Here is a 17,082-nt window from a genome sequence, read left to right on the forward strand (position 1 = left end):
TCTTAAATAGTATTTTAGATATGATATATACTCTTAAAATAGGACATTTTTGGAATGACTTCCTTTAAAGTGGTTTTCTAAGTACTTGAAAATACTTTTTGAAAGTATCGAGACTTGAAAATGTTTTCAAAGAACTGACTGACTGGCCTTTACCCTTAGTAGACCTTTGCGCTGTTATTCAACTCTTCTACACTACAGTGCTGATCTTGGCTTTGCATTCAGGAAACAGCAAAATCCACGTTGGTAATGTTTGAATTAGTGATTTTTTTAAAAAAATGACTTTCCCTCCCAGTTTTATTGGGATATAATTGACAATTAAAAATTGTTATATTTAAGGTGTACAACTTAATAACTTCATATACAATCAAGTTAGTTAACATATCCATCACGTCACATAATTACCATCTTTGTTTGTGTGTGGCGATAAAATGACTTTTTAAAGTATAGTACTCTTGGCTGGGTGCGGTGGCTTACGCCTGTAATCCCAGCACTTTTGGGAGGCCAAGGCGGGTAGATCACTAGAGGTCAGGAGTTCAAGATCAGCCTGGCCAACATGGTGAAACCCCAGTCTCTACTAGAAATACAAAAATTAGCCGGGCGTGGTGGCGTACGCCTGTAGTCTTAGCTCCTTGGGAGGCAGAAGCAGGAGAATAGCTTGAACCCTGGAGGTGGAGGTTGCAGTGAGCCAAGATCGTGCCACTGCACTCCAGCCTGGGTGACAGAGGGAAACTCTGTGTCATAAATAAATAATAAAATATGGTACACTTATAAAGCCTTCCTTTTAAAAGTCAAATTCCAAGTTAGGATTTTCCTAAGGAAATAGATTCCTTTTTTTAAGACTTTAATATTTAAACATTATGATTATCTATCTACAGGGTTGTAGATTTAAGTATTTTTCTGATACATTTTCATTATTTGTATTTCTACAAATTTTTAGCAGTGAATTACTGCTAAATAGTAAAATTGGGATAGAACAAATGGATAGATTTTTCTTGTAGCTTTTACATTTCCAGTTATTTCACCATAGCATGTGCCCTTTCAATGGTAGTATTCAAACTTTGTAATTGATTTTACATAAACTGATTAATTACCTCCTTTCTTCCCATCAAAGAAAATTACACTTCACCAAACTTCCTGTTATGTTGTGGGAATGAGAATATGTTGTTTGTGATTAAAAGATGTGTTTACTTAGAGCTGGCAAAACCACAAGATTCACCTGGGCCAATAGAGTGTTGTTTTAGACTAGCATGGATTTCAAGGATAAGCCAGGGTTTTTAATCTTTGTGAGCCTGGTCTAAATTTCAATGTAGGATTCTTTCTTTTTGGCGGGAAGCAGGGGGCAGGGTGAGGCAGGGTCTTGCTCTGTCCCCCAGGCTGGAGTGCAATGGCACCATCATGACTAACTACAGCCTCCACCTCCTGGGCTCAAGGCCATCCTCCCACTTCAGCCTCCTGGAATTTTTTTTTTTTTAAAGAATAATTATCAAAGTCAGAGGTACTTGTAGGTTTAAATGTTTAAATGTAATAGTTTCTCAAATTACTCCATACTAGTTGTAGAGTAGTGCTTTTGGAAATCAGTGATTTATTAGCCACACAGATGTTATTTTCCCATATATATACAGTTTTATAAAGATAAACATCATTAATAAACTATTATTTCAACACATTGCTGGTTTCTACTCACATTTCTTTCCTTTTGGACAGACACTCCTACAACTTTCTAACACTTCTGAATTAAAAGATAGCAATTGATAAAAAAGTAATTTTAGGGTACTTTTCGAGGGAGTTTATTATAATGTGTAAAATGTGTAAATTATGATTAGGCAGCCAGTGACAATTTTTTAGTGGAGATTGAATCTCATCTTTCTGTAAGGGGTTTATGAAGTCAATGTCCTTTGAATATCATTAGAGTCAGTGTGTATTGAAATGAATAATTTTGCGTGTAGATTACTCTTTAGTGCATCTTGAATACATCTGCATTCTAGATTACCAGGTTCTTCATAATATGTTGCCAACTTACAGTATATTTATTATATGAAGATTAGTAACTTCTGACTTTTGCCTCGTTTTTTTAGCCATTGGGAAAAAATTAGTGGAATATTTGTATTTTGTTTCTTTAGTGTTGAAATTTCAATGAAAGCTGAAAAATGTATGATTTTAGTATTGGAAAATGACAGTCAATTGTGACCAACATAAGATAGAGTATATTGATAATTCCTTAAGGCAAGACACCAAAGGCATATTAGCAATCATAACAACCATAGACACTGTGATAGCTGTACTGTGGGTTTCATTGCTTCCTAAAATAGGATGAATGAAGTTATAAGTGCTTAGAAGGTTTAGAAGCTTCTGGTAGCATAGAGCTTATGTTACAGGTATGCTTTAGGTCAGTGTTTTAAAAATGTTTTTAAAACGATCCCTGATAAAAATACATTTATGTGGCAACCTGTGATATACACAACGAAAATAAAGGATTCTCTAGATGTATATATAAGCCTTACTAGATGGGATGCATTCTGTTTTTTTTCATATTCTTAAAACTGTTGGTATTGAGCTGGTGGAATATGCACTAATGAGTCTCAGCTTGAGGTTTGGAAAATTGTTCTAGATGGTGTGTAGTTCTTATAATTGTAATTTAATGTCGCTTCAGGTTTAAGGTGGGTAGGCTTCCACAAGTACTTGAAGGAGATTAAAAAAATTGTTTTTTAAACACTGCTGATGGCTAACAGAAAATGTAAATAGTGAACCTTCATGTATATCTTGGAAAAAATAACTAGGGTTGAACACTTTTAAATCTTCTTGGGTAGATATCTACTGTGGGATTGCTGAGTTGTATGGTAAGTATGTTTAACTTTATAAGAAACTTCCAGACTGTCTTCCAAAGTAATTCTACCGTACTGCATTCCCACCAGCAGTATATGAGAGTTCCAATTGCTCTACATTGTCATCAGCATTTGGTGTAATGAGTCTTCCTAATTGTAGCCTTCATGGTAGGTGTGTAGAAATATATCATTGTTGTTTTAATTTGCATTTCTCTTTTTTTGTTTTTGAGACGGAGTTTCGCTCCAGGTTGGAGTGCAACGGAGTGATCTTGGCTTACTACAACCTCCGCCTTCTGGGTTCAAGAGATTCTTCTGCCTCAGCCTCCCAAGTAGCTGGGATTACAGGCATGCGCCACCATACCCGGCTAATGTTGTATTTTTAGTAGAGATGGGGTTTCTCCATGTTGGTCAGCCTGGTCTTGAACTCCCGACCTCAGGTGATCCACCCGCTTTGGCCTCCCAAAGTGCTGGGATTACAGGCATGAGCCACCGCGTCTGGCCTTTAATTTGCGTTTCTCTAATGATTAGTGATGTTGAGTATCTTTTCATGGCTTTTATTTCTGTTTTATTTATTTTATAGTCTGGTAAATGTTCAGGTTTACTTTTTAATATTGTAAGAATTCTAGAATTATTTAAATAACAAGTCCTTAATCAGATATGTATTTTACAAATATTTTCTCTCAGTTTGTGTCTTTTTTTTTTAACAGGTTCTTTTATAGATCATACTTTTTATGTCCTATCTAAGAATCTTTACCTAAACCAAGGTAACAAAGATGTTTACTTTTTTTTTCCTGGAGATTTTCTCTTTTTACCTCTTGCATTTAGGTCTGTGAACAATTTCGAGTTAAGTTTTATATATGTTGTAAGAGTCAAGTTTCATTTCTTTGCATATTAATGTGCAATTGATCCAACAGTGTGTGTGAAAAGACTACCTTTTTCCCTTTGTTGAAAATCAATTGACCATAAATGTATACGTCAATTTCTTAGCCACATTCCATCGATCTAGCTTCTTGTCTTTATACCGAGGATTGAAATCAGCTAGTGTGATACTTTAAACTTGTTTTTTTTTTGAGATAGTCTCTCTCTGTCGCCCAGGCTAGAGTGCTGGAGTGCAGTGGCTCACTACAAGCTCCGCCTCCTGGGTTCACACCATTCTCCTGCTTCAGCCTCCCGAGTAGCTGGGACTACCGGACTACAGGCACCTGCCGCCACGCCCGGCTAATTTTTTTGTATTTTTTAGTAGAGATGGGGTTTCACCGTGTTAGCCAGGATGGTCTCGATCTCCTGACTTTGTGATCTGCCCGCCTTGGCTTCCCAGAGTGCTGGGATTACAGGCGTGAGCCACGGTGCCCGGCCAAAACTTGGTCTTTTAAAAAGAATTTATAGTTATCCTGGCTATTCTGAACCCTTTCCATTTCCATAAAAATTTTAGAACCAGCTTGTCAATTTCTACAATAAGACTTGGGATTTTGTGTTGAATCTATATATTATTTCAGGGAGAACTGACATGTTTACAATAGTGAATCTTCTCATCTATGGTTCTGGTTTGTCTCCATATATTAAGCATTCTTTGATTCTCTCAGCAGTGATTTATACTTTTGGTGTTAGGTTTATCCTTAAATGTTTCATATTTTTAATGTTATTTTAGATAATGTTTTTATTTATTTTTACTTTTTATTTGTACAAATTTATGGGTACATATGCAATTTTGTTACATGCATAGATTGTGCTGTAGTCAAGTGAGGGCTTTTAGGGTATCCATCACCCGAATAACGTTCTTTGTATCCATTAAGTAATATCCTCCCACCTCCTCATTCTTCCACTCCATTCTGTATCATTCCACTCTCTGCATCCATGTGAACACATTTGTTTAGCACACGCTGATGAGTCAGAACATGTCATACTTGTCTTTGTGTGCCTCGCTTGTTTAACCTAAGATAATGACCTCCAGTTCCATCCACGTTGCTATATATGACATGATTTCATTCTTTTTTTTTTTTTTTTTTTTGAGATGGAGTCTCGCTCTGTCGCCCAGGCTGTAGTGCAGTGGTGAGATCTCAGCTCACTACAGGCTCCACCTCCCGGGTTCATGCCATTCTCCTGCCTCAGCCTCCCGAGTAGCTGGAACTACAGGCGCCCGCCACCATGCCCAGCTAATTTTTTTTTTGTATCTTCAGTAGAGACGGGGTTTCACGGTGTTAGCTTCGATCCCCGACCTCGTGATCCGCCCACCTTGGCCTCCCAAAGTGCTGAGATTACAGGGGTAAGCCACCACTCCCGGCCTGATTTCATTCCTTCTTATGGCAGAATGTTACTCCATTGTGTATATATACCACATTTTTTTTTACCTGTTCATCCATTGATGGACACTTAGGTTGATTCCATATCTTTGCTGTTGTGAATAGTGCTGCAGTAAACATACTGGTGCACATATCTTTTAGATATATTAATTTCTTTTCTTTTTTGTAAAAACCTAGTAGTGGGATTGCTGGATGGAAAGGTAGTTCTATTTTTAATTCTTGGAGAAATCTCCATACTGTTTTCCATAGAGGCTGTACTACTTTGCATTCCCACCAATGGCGTGTAAGAGTTCCCTTTTTTTCACATGATAACCAACATTGTCTTTTTAATAAAAGCCATTCTGACTAGGATAAGATGATAGCCCATTGTGGCTTTGATTTGCATTTCTCTTATGATTGGTAATGTTAAGCATTTTTTCATATACCTGTTGGGTATATGCTTTTGAAAAATGTCTATTCATCTCTTTTGCCTACTTTTTAATAGGATAGTTAGATTTTTTTGGTTGTTGAATTGTTTGAGTTCCTTGTATAGTCTGGGTGTTAGTCCCCTATTGGATGAATAATTTGCAAATATTTTCTGTCATTCAACAGGGTTGGTTGTCTCTTCATTCTGTTGATTATTTCTTCTGCCGTGCAGAAGCTTTTTAGTTTAATTGAGTCCCATTTGTCTGTTTTCTGGTATCTTTATAGTTTTAGGTCTTACGTTTTTGTCTTTAATCCACCTTGAGTTGATTTTTATGTATTGGTGAGAGACGTTCAATTGCATTCCTCTGCATATGGATATCTTTCTCAGTACCACTGATTGAAGAGGGTTTCCTTTCCACAATATATGTTCTTGTCAGCTTTGTCAAACATCAGTTGGCTGCAAGTATGTGACTTTATTTCTGGGTTCTCTATTCTGTTCCATTGACCTGTGTGTCTTATTTTTATACCAGTAACCTGCTGTTCTGGTTAGTATAGTCTTGTAATATAGTTTGAAGTCAGGTAATGTGATGCCTCCAGCTTTATTCTTTTTGCTCAGCATTGCTTTGGCTATTGGGGCTCCTTTTTGGTTCCATATGAATTTTAGGATTGTTTTTTCTAATTTTGCAAAAAATTATCTTGGTATTTTGATAGGGATTGTATTGAATCTGTAGGTTGCTTTGTACAGTATGGTCATTTTAATGATATTCTTCTGAATATCCAATGATCATGGGATGTTTTTCCATTTGTGTTATGTATAATTTCTTTTAGCAGTGTTTTGTAGTTCTCCTTGTAGGGATTTTTTTTTTTACTTCTGGTTAAATATATTCCTAGTTTGTGTGTGCGTCTGTGGGGGTGTGTGTGTGTGTGTTTTATAATTTCCTTTTTTCTTTTTGAGATGGAGTCTCACTCTGTCACCCAGGCTGGAGTGCAGTGGCGTAATCTTGGCTCACTACCACCTCCGCCTCCCAGGTTCAAGCGACTCTCCTGCCTTAGCCACCGGAGTAGCTGGGACTACAGGTGTGCGCCACCATGCCCAGCTAATTTTTGTGTGTGTGTGTATTTTTAGTAGAGACAGGGTTTCACCATGTTGGCCAGGTGGTCTCAATCTCTTGACCTCGTCATCTACCCGCCTTGGCCTCCCAAAGTGCTGGGATTACAGGCGTGAGCTACCACACCTGGCCTTTTTTTTGTTTTTTGTAGCTATTGTAAATGGGATTCTGTTCTTGATTTGATTTTCATCTTGAATCATTATTGGTGTGTAGAAACACTACTAATTTTTGTATGTTGATTTTGTATCTTGTAAGTTTACTGAATTCATTTACCAAATTTAAGAGTTTTGTGTGGAGTCTTTAGGTTTTTCTAGATATAAGATGATATCATCATTAAACAGGGATAATTTGACTCCTTCCTTTATAATTTTGATGTCTTTTGTTTCATTCTCTTGCCTAATTGCTCTGGTTAGGACTTCCAATACTATATTGAAGAGTGGCATACTATATTGAAGAGTAGGCATCCTTGTTTTCTTCCAGTTCTTAAAGGAATGCTTTCAACTTTTCCCTATTAAGTATCATGTTAGTTACAGGTTTATCATATATGGCCTTTATTATTTTGAGGTATGATCTTTCTGTGCCTAGTTTACTGTGGGTTTTTCTTATGAAGGGACGTTGAATTTTATTAAATGCTTTTTTCACATCTATTAAGATGATCGTATGGTTTTTGTCCTTCATTCTGTTGATATGGTGTATCACATTTATTGATTTGCGTATGTTGACCCATCCTTGCGTTCCCGGTATAAAACCCACTTGATCATTGTGTGTTATCTTTTTGATTTGGTGTTGGATTTGGTTTGCCAGTATTTCGTTGAGGATTTTTGCATTTGTGTTCATTAGTTTGTAGTTTTCTTTTTATTCTGTATCCTTTGTTTTGTGTCCTTCTTTGGTTTTGTTATCAGGGTGATTAATGGCCTTATAGAATATGTTAGGGAGGGGCCTGTCCTTGATATTTTGGAATAGTTTCAGGAGTATTGATATTACTTCTTCTTTGTACATTGGGTAGAATTTAACTGTGAAGCCATCTGGTACTGGGCTTTTCTTTGCTGGGAAATTGTAAAAATTACTGATTAATTCTTGCTGCTCATTACTGGTCTATTCAGATTTTCTAGTTCTTCCTGGTTCAATCTTGGTAGGTTGTGTTTTTCTGGGAATGTATCTGTTTCCTGTAGGTTTTCTAGTTTATGAGTATAAAGTTCATTATAGTCTATGTTAATCTTTGTACTTCTGTGGAATCAGTTGTAATGTCTCCTTTTTCATTTCTGATTTTGTCTCTTCTCCCTTCTTTTCTTGGTTAGTCTGGCTAGTGGTTTATCAATTCTTTTTATCTCTTTGAAGAACCAGCTTTTCATTTCATTGACCTTTTGTGTGTGTTTTTTTTTTTTTAGTCCATATTTCATTTGGTTCTGCTCTGATCTTTATTTATTTTCTTCTGCTAGTTTTGGGTTTGGTTTGTTCTTGCTTTTCTAGTTCCTCGAGGTGCGTTCTTAGATTATTAATTTGTAATCTTTCCACTTTTTGTTGTGGAAATTTATTGCTGTGTTCTTCTTAGCACTGCTTTTGCTGTATCCACAGGTTTGGTGTGTTGTATTTCCATTTTCGTTTGTTTCAAAAAAATTTTTTAAAATTTCTGTCTTAATTTCTTCATTGACCCTATTGTCATTCAGGAGCATGTTGTTTAATTTCTGTGTATTTGTATGGTTTGTAAAGTTTCTGTTGGTATTGATTTCTAGTTTTATTCTGCTGTTATGTGAGAAGGCACTTGATATGATTTCAGTTTAAAAAAATTTGTTGAGACTTTGTTTTGTGGCTTAACATATGGTCTGTCTTGGAGAATGTTCCGTATGCTGACGAGAATATTGTATATTCTGCAGTTGTTTAGAATGTTTTGTAAATGTCTGTTAAGCCCATTTGGTCTAAAGTCCAGTTTAAGTCCAGTGTTTCTTTGCTGATTATTTGTCTAGATGATCTGTCTAATGCTGTAAGTGGGATGTTGAAGTTTCCCACTATTGTGTTGCAGTGTATCTCTTTCTTTAGGTCTAGTAATATTTGTTTTATGACTGTCAGTACTCCAGTGTTGGGTGAAAATGTATATTTAGAATTGTTATATATTCTTGCTGAGTTGGTCTCTTTAATATTATATAACCACTTTCTTAGTCCTTTTTTTTTTTTTTTTTTTTTTAACTGTTTTTAGATGTTTTTTTTCTCTTGCCATTTTTAGGATTCACTCTTTCACTTTGACTTCAGACAGTCTGATTATAATGTTGCCATGGTGAGACCTTTTTACACTGTATTTGTTTGGTGATTGCTGAGCCTCTCATATCTGGATCTCTAAATCTCTTAACTATCAGTCATCTGTCCTGTGCTGTGCCAAGGATGAAATTATTCTGTGTTTTGTCTCTGCTTGGTAGAACTTGTCACCCCCAAGTAAGAACTAAGGCGCTGTGAAAATAAGTTTTGCCCAGTGTAAGTGTAGGATGTTCAAGTCAGATGTTTAAACCTAATTCCAACATTTCTTGCCCCAACCATCTCTATAAGTGATAATTAATTCTCAGCTAGTCTAGTAAAGGAGATAGGTATGTGAATAAACAAATTACAAAGTTGTAATTTATACAATGGTTTAATGATTACACAACCATTAAAAATGAGGAATAGCTGTATATTTATTGCCATTGAAATATGTTCACTATGTGTTATTTTATTTTATTTTTTTGAGACGGAGTCTCACTCTGTTGCCCAGGCTGGAGTACAGTGGCACGATCTTGGCTCGCTGCAGCCTCTGCCTCCCAGGTTCAAGTGATTCTCCTACCTCAACCTCCCAAGTAGCTGGGACTACAGGTGCCCGTCACCACACCCAGCTAATTTTTATATTTTTAGTAGAGATGGGGTTTCGACATGTTGGTCAGGCTGGTCCTGAATTCCTGATTTCAGGTGATCCACCCACCTCGGCCTCCCAAAGTACTGGGATTATAGGTGTGAGCCACCACGCCCAGCCATCACCATGTGTTATTGAGTGGTAATACAGATTCTAGAACAGAATGAATATCATGATCCCAGTCATTTATTCACTGATTCAGCAAATGTATATTGAACGCACACTTTGTGGCAGGCACTGTGTTAGGTATTTGGAATACATGGGTGAACAAAGCAGTGTTCTTATGGAGTTTGTAACCTATTAACATAGAAAGAATGCCAGAGTAGAGACAGAATTATAAGAGGCAGCTTGAGGTACAGAAAGACTTGAGTTGGGAGCCACAATGGTGAGTTCATCCATAACAAGTGCGTAATTCTTGGTAGAAGATTCTAGATACCTCTTTGGATTTCTGAACATCTTGGGAGCAGAGGCACTAATCGTTTTGTTCTGGACTATCTTTTCAGTGAGGTTTATATAGTGAATAGCCTTGGAATATATAACAATTCTAAATACATATTTGCACCCAACACTGGAGTACTGAGAGCCTCTTGAGCCAAAGACAGGTTTGTTGTTCAGTTTAACAATGTCTCGTTAGGGATAAAGGTCAGGCAGGTTTGCTTGATATAAGATTTGGGTTCCCACAGTTCAAGATTCCTCAGCTGTGATTAAAACCCATTGCATGCACAGCATCTACCCAGGCCTCTCCAAGTTGCACTATGGGACTTGGAAGACAAAAGGAACCAGTGTAAACCTAAAGCTCGTGCTACTTGCCGTACATGAGTAGTAAAATTTTTTGCCTCTGACTTAGGAGTCTGTTGTCTTTTGCTAGCATCCAAGAAAGGTAGCAGTCCAATTGGTTACCTTGCAAATAGGCGAGACCCTTCACAGCTTTTAATGCATTCAGATGTGAGTTTATTTTTATTTTAATTTGAGGAGGCTCAGTTTTATTAAGGTACCGTTCTTATTTTATGGTGGCTTTTAGCTTCTATTTCTTGGTATTACGTTTAATTACTAAAAGGGTAGTGGATGTTTTTGCTAGTTTGCTCTAGAAGCACACTTTATGAGATGTCTGGACGATGCAATAAATTGTATCTCCAAAGTCATATATAAAAATGTCATTCAAAAGCTATCTAACCACAATGTATTATGCCTCTATACATGTTCTAATGTACAAATGTCATATATAAGAGTTCTTGCTAAAACAGCTTACTTTATCTTCTATTCTTATGTTCTGCCACCATTTCCTCCAGACTGAAATGGCTAGAGCCATGTTTTCAAACCCAGGTTTTAAAATGTTGACAAAAAAATTTCCAATACTTTAATATTTTAGTGAGTTTTAATTGTTGTTATATTGTTAATTTGAATACTTTGTTTCTTAACTCCTATAACTCAATGAGATTACCAATCCTTTGGCCAAAAGGAAATGAGTTTTTAAAAATTTATCTTTTTTACTGAAGTTAGAATCTTTTTACAAGCGAAAATCAGATTTGAAAAGTTAATTATCTAGGCCGGGCGCGGTGGCTCAAGCCTGTAATCCCAGCACTTTGGGAGGCCGAGGCGGGTGGATCACGAGGTCAGGAGATCGAGACTATCCTGGCTAACATGGTGAAACCCCGTCTCTACTAAAAATACAAAAAACTAGCCGGGCGTGGTGGCGGGCGCCTGTAGTCTCAGCTACTTGGGAGGCTGAGGCGGGAGAATGGCGTGAACCCGGGAGGCGGAGCTTGCAGTGAGCCGAGATCACGCCACTGCACTCCAGCCTGGGAGACACAGCGAGACTCCGTCTCAAAAAAAAAAAAAAAAAAAAAAAAAAGAAAAGTTAATTATCTAAAGTACAACCTACTTCATGAAAACACTTTACTAAATTTCACTAGGTGGTTTTATTCCAGTAAATTTAGAAACTGTAGAGCATCTCCCTCCCCAAAACAAAAGCCCCCATAATTATCCATAATTATTTTTTAACCTATATGTTTATCCTTTACCTAGCCGTCTTACTAGTTAAATAACATGGAGAAAGAAGTAAAACAAATTGGCTTCAAGAAGCTCTTGACTTTGACATGGAATGGCAAGAAAGTGCAATAGAGAAATCTGCCCTTTGTGACAATATACAGAAAGTATAGGCAGATTTAATTTTATGAGAGATCTCATCAGCCTGGTTACTTAATTATTGTTCTTTGTTGTAAATTCAGCCTTCCTTCATTACAGCTTCTGAACAAACATGTTTTTTGATCTGTGTTTGGTAAAGATGATTCATTCCGTAAAGGGACAGATTTCTCTTTTTCAAAGAAGGAACTTACTCTGTTTTTGCAATATTTAAACTAGTCTGCTATTGATGGATATTTATGCTGATTTTTAATGCCAGATTTCATCATTGTAATGTTAACTTTAACATTTCTGAAATTGAGAAATGTTTAAAAATAGTTGGTACTTACTATTGCTGTTTGCCATCCTATTTAAAATTAAAAACCTTACTCCCTACCTCCAGTCATCTTTTATCTCTTTTTCCTGCTTTATTTTTCCACATAGCACTATACTAACTTATAGCACTTATACCGATTGTTTATTGTTTTTCTCCTCTCATAAGCAGGCAGAAATCTTTTTGTTTTACCACTGTAAAATGTACTTTACCTGATACAGAGTGAGTACTCAATAAGTATTTGTTGAATGAATGAATGAAGAAATGTATGAGTGTCTGTTGTGGTCCAGATACCGTGCTAAGCCCTTTCTGTCTTTGAATGATTTTGTTCTTAAAATAAGTACAGGCTGAGCGCGGTGGCTCACACCCATAATCCTAGCACTTTGGGAGGCTGATGTGGGTGGATCACTTGAGGTCAGGAGTTTGAGACCAGCTTGGCCAACATGGTGAAATCCCGTCTCTATTGAAAATACAGAAATTAGCTGGGCATAGTACTGCGTGCCTGTGATCCCAGCCACTCGGGAGGCTGAGGAAGGGGAATTGCTTGAACCCGGGAGGAAGAGGTTGCAGTGAGCTGAGATTCCAGCCTGGGCGACAGAGCGAAACTGTGTGTCAACAAACAAACAAACAAACAAACAAAAAACTGCATGAGGTAGAGGTATTCTAATGAGGAAAGTAAGTCTTAGGAGGAGGTTAAATTGCCCAGTATCACTCAGTTTATAAATGGTGGAGCTGAAATTAGAGCTTGAATTTACTTTTCATGCCAGATCCTAGGCTCCTAATTTCAACGTTATATTTTTCTCAGCAACAAATTGTGTGATTTATTTAATTTGTTCTTTCTTTTTAAACAGGAAGAAGAGAATTTATCCAAAGATTAAAACTTGAAGCAACCCTTAATGTGCATGATGGCTGTGTAAGTAATTGTTAATTCTCAACTCTGAAGGGCTTTGATACTAAGTGTTTAAGTGTTTGATGAAATGTCCCAATCCTCCCAGAAAGGACTGTGACTATAATAAAATGGGAGAGTAAAGTTTTACATTAAAATATAAAATTAAATTTTGAATTTAGAAGAGTGTATGCAAGATTTTTTAAAGTGCAGATGAGTTTTCTTATATTATGGAAGGACTTCCATCTCATTCACTGTGCTGAAACTGCCTTTGTGACTTCATGTCACCAAATGTAGTGGTCACTTCTTAGAAACTTTAGACATATCGCTCAAACATATCCTCTTTTTTTTTTTTCTTTCTTTTTTTTTTTTGGGACAGAGTCTCGCTCTGTTGCCCAGGCTGGAGTGCAGTGGCGCGATCTCGGCTCACTGCAAGCTCTGTCTCCCGGGTTCACGGCCGTTCTCCTGCCTCAGCCTCCTGAGTAGCTGGGACTACAGGTGCCTGCCACCAAGCCCAGCTAATTTTTTTGTATTTTTTAGTAGAGATGGGGTTTCACCGTGTTAGCCAGGATGGTCTCCATCTCCTGACCTCGTGATCCGCCTGTCTCGGCCTCCCAGAGTACTGGGATCATAGGCGTGAGCCACCGTGCCTGACCCATATCCTCTTTTTTGAAATACTTTTTCTCTTGGCTTTTGCTAACACCAGAGTCTCTTGGTTTTCTTCCTATTCCGATCCATTGACTTGCTACATCTTCTCTGTCTCAGCTGACTCCACCACTTATGGTCCTTCACATGTTGGTTGCACAAAGACTCTGTCCTAGTACCTCCCACCCTCTTTTCTCTCCAGCTCAAAGTGACCTTCTCTAGTCCCATGGCTAAAAAAAAAAAAAAAGAAAAAAGAAAACATGACTTCTACCTCATCCCAGAGTTTATATATCCAGCTGTCTACTTAACATGTCCAGTTGCATGTCTAATAGGTATCCCAAATTTTGCAGATCCAAAACAGAACTCTTTTCAATTTTTACTATAAAAATTTCAAATGTACTCTTAATGTACTTGTCACCTAGACTTAGTAATTAGCAAGATTTTGTCATATTTTCTTTTCTATTTTATTTTCTTCCCCCATGCACCTTGCTGAAGATCCGCCTTGCTGAAGATATATTATTTTACCCCTATATGTAAGCCTAAAAAGCAATTGACATTTTCTTATATAACCAAAATGCCCTTATGTAATTCAGTAATATTTATTTTCTCAGTATTATCTAATATATAGTCCATATTTTCTTGTTTTAAAATATCTTTTTATTGTTATTTGTTGAAAAGATGATCCAAAGACACCTCTGCCTTGTATATTTTATGCCTTATACCTAGAATTCTCTTCTCCCACTTACCTGTAAAGCTTACCTTCTCATTTTATTTATGTGTTTACTATCTGGCATTATGATTAACAAACCAATTTATTTGTTCATAGTCTACACTTTTGCCCCTGTGCCCTGGCATACTGGACCAAGAAAATACCTTCACAAATTTATTTTTTAAATTTAGTATCAACGGGAATGCCCGAAACATATGTGGCGCTTTATGAATTATTCATTGGCGAGACAGAGTATATTATGTGTTAGATTAATTATTTTTTTTTTTTTTTGAGATGGGGTCTTGCTCTGTCACCAAGGCTAGAGTGCAGCGGCACGATCTCAGCTCACTGCAACCTCCATCTCCTGGATTCAAGCAGTTCTCCTGCCGCAGCCTCCTGAGTAGCTGGGATTACGGGCACCCACCACCACGCCTGGCTAATTTTTGAGTCTTTAGTAGAGACAGAATTTCACCATATTGGCCAGGCTGGTCTTAAACTCCTGGCCTCAGGTGATTTGCCCACCTTGGCCTCCCAAAGTGCTGGGATTGCAGGTGTGAGCCACCGTTCCTGGCCCCAAGTTTTTTTGCAAGTTTAAACATACCTTTGTTCTCTGCTTTCACACTTGATTGGTGATCTGAGTGGACATAGGATTCTAGGTGGGACATTATTTTCACTCTGTAGTTTTTTGTTTGTTTGTTTTGAGACCGAGTCTCACTCTGTCTTCCAGGCTGGAGTGGAGCGGCACAATCTCGGCTCACTGCAACCTCCACCTCCTGGGTTCAAGTGATTCTCGTGCCTCAGCCTCCTGAAAAGCTGAGATTACAGTCTGTGCCACCATGCCTGGCTAATTTCTGACTTTTTAGTAGAGACGGGGTTTCACCATGTTGACTAGGCTGGCCTGGAACTCCTGACCTCAGGTGATCTGCCAGTCTCAGCCTCCCAGACTGCTGGGATTACAGGTGTGAGCCACCATACTCCACCCACTCTGTAGTTTTCAAGGTCTTATACAAACGTTTTCTAGTATTCACTGTAGCTGATAAGAATGTTGCCAGCCTAATTACTTTTTGTTATTGTATAATAACTTGAATTACTTTTGTGAATTATCTCTTAGATTTGTGCTTAAATTTTTATATTTTTAAGAGCTTTATTGAGATATGATCAGCTGTACATATTTAAAGTGTACTATTTGATATGTTTAACACATGTAAACATACGCAAAGTCATCACCACATTCAAGATGATAAAATATCGATCATCCCCTAAAAGTTTGGCCATGTGCCCTCTCATTCCTTAACATCACGCTCAACCCCAGTCAACCAATGATCTCTATTCTGTCACTATAAATCAGTTTGCATTTTCTAGAATTTTATATAAATGGAATCATTGACTATGTATCCTTTTTTCATTTGGCTTTTTTAACTTTACATTTTACTTAGAATAATTATTTTGGGATTCATGTTGTTGAGTGTTATCAATAATTTATTACTTTTTATTGCTGAGGAGCATTTATTATATGGATAAATCATAATTTTTATATCTCTTCTCCTGTCAGTGGACATTGGGTTGTATCCAGTTAAGGACTGTTACAAATAAAGTTGCCATGAATATTCATGTAGAGTCTTTGTATGAACATATGCTTTTATTCTTTTTTGGTAAATACCTTTGAGTAGAATGAATGAGTCATATGTTAGGTACCTGCTTAACTTAAGAAACTGATTGTTTTCCAGTGTTGTTGTACCATTTAACATTCCCACTGTTAGTATGTAGAAGTTCCAGTTGGTCCATGTCCTCACCAGCATTTGGTGTGGTCAGTCTTTTTTTTTTTAGACATTCTAACAGGCATCTAGTAGTATCATGTTGTGGTTACATTTCCTGCCCCATTAATTTTTACATATTCATCTGTATTCTGGAAACTTCCTGAACTCTCATATTCATTCAAGTAGCTTTTTTTTCCTTAAGATTTTATAGGATATTCTATGTAAATAATCAAGTCATCTGAGAATTAAGATAGTTTTACTTATTTTCTAGTCTGAATTCCTTTTATTTCTTTTCTTGACTTATTTCATTGGTTAGTATTCTACTATAAGATTGAACAGAAGGAGTGGAATCAGACATCCTCATCTTGTTCTGATCTTAGAGGGAAAAACAGGGTTTCCCTCTGTTGCCCAGATTGGAGTGCAGTGGCACAATCATAGCTCACTATAGCCTTGACCTCCTGGGCTCAGGCTATCTTCCCACCTCAGCCTCCTGAGTTAGCTGGGACCATAGATGCGTGCCACCACCCCGGCAAATTTGTTTTTTTGTAGAGGTGAAGTCTCATTATGTTGCCCAGTCTGGTCTTGAACTCCTGGGCTCAAGTGATACCTCCCACCTCAACCTCCCAAAGCAAAGTGCTGGGATTACAGGTATGAGCCACTGTGCTTGGCCTAAGAACATTGTCTCTTTCTATTTAGTATGATATCAGCAGTTTTTTCATGGATGCTGGTTATCAGGTCGAGGATGTTCTCCTTTATTCCTAACTTGCTAAGAGCTATCATCATGAATCATTGCTGGATTTTGCCAAGTGTCTTTGTTTTTTCTGGGAAATGTCTAACTATGTTTCCATTTATTTAATAAAAATAAACTATTAAGGGTATCTGTGTCTTGAGTGAACCTTGTTTAATATGTGTGCTTCACTGAATTTATTTTATGTAAATTGTTGAATTTATTGACATAAAATTGTTCATAATATTATGTCTTTAAATAGTTGTAGAATCTGTATTATATGTTACTGTGTTTCTCATTACTGATACTGGTAATATTTTCTCCACGTTTTTTCCTGATTAGTTTGGCTAGAGGCTAGTTAATTTTGTCTTCTCAAAGAACCAACCTCTGTT

The 17,082-nt window shown here is 37.2% G+C and overlaps 1 protein-coding gene across 12 annotated transcripts in view; it reads left to right on the forward strand.

Moving 5' to 3' along the window:
• LOC105492996 (DDB1 and CUL4 associated factor 6) overlaps window positions 1-17,082 on the forward strand; it is a 142,210-nt gene that overhangs the window by 2,762 nt on the left and 122,366 nt on the right. For 11 of the 12 annotated variants that reach the window (XM_024796360.2, XM_024796362.2, XM_011760413.2 and 8 more), the window contains exon 2: window positions 12,818-12,879. Coding sequence is in view for 6 of the 12 variants with exons in the window: in XM_011760404.2 (XP_011758706.1) it covers window positions 12,818-12,879 (62 nt within the window). In the remaining 6 variants the exon portion in view is untranslated. Of the gene's footprint in view, window positions 1-5,066; window positions 5,086-12,817; window positions 12,880-17,082 lie in introns of those variants that run through there. The other variant, XM_071075115.1, reaches the window with a different exon arrangement.

The sequence above is a fragment of the Macaca nemestrina genome, chromosome 1 (genome assembly GCF_043159975.1).
Source record: "Macaca nemestrina isolate mMacNem1 chromosome 1, mMacNem.hap1, whole genome shotgun sequence".
Lineage (NCBI taxonomy): Eukaryota > Metazoa > Chordata > Mammalia > Primates > Cercopithecidae > Macaca > Macaca nemestrina.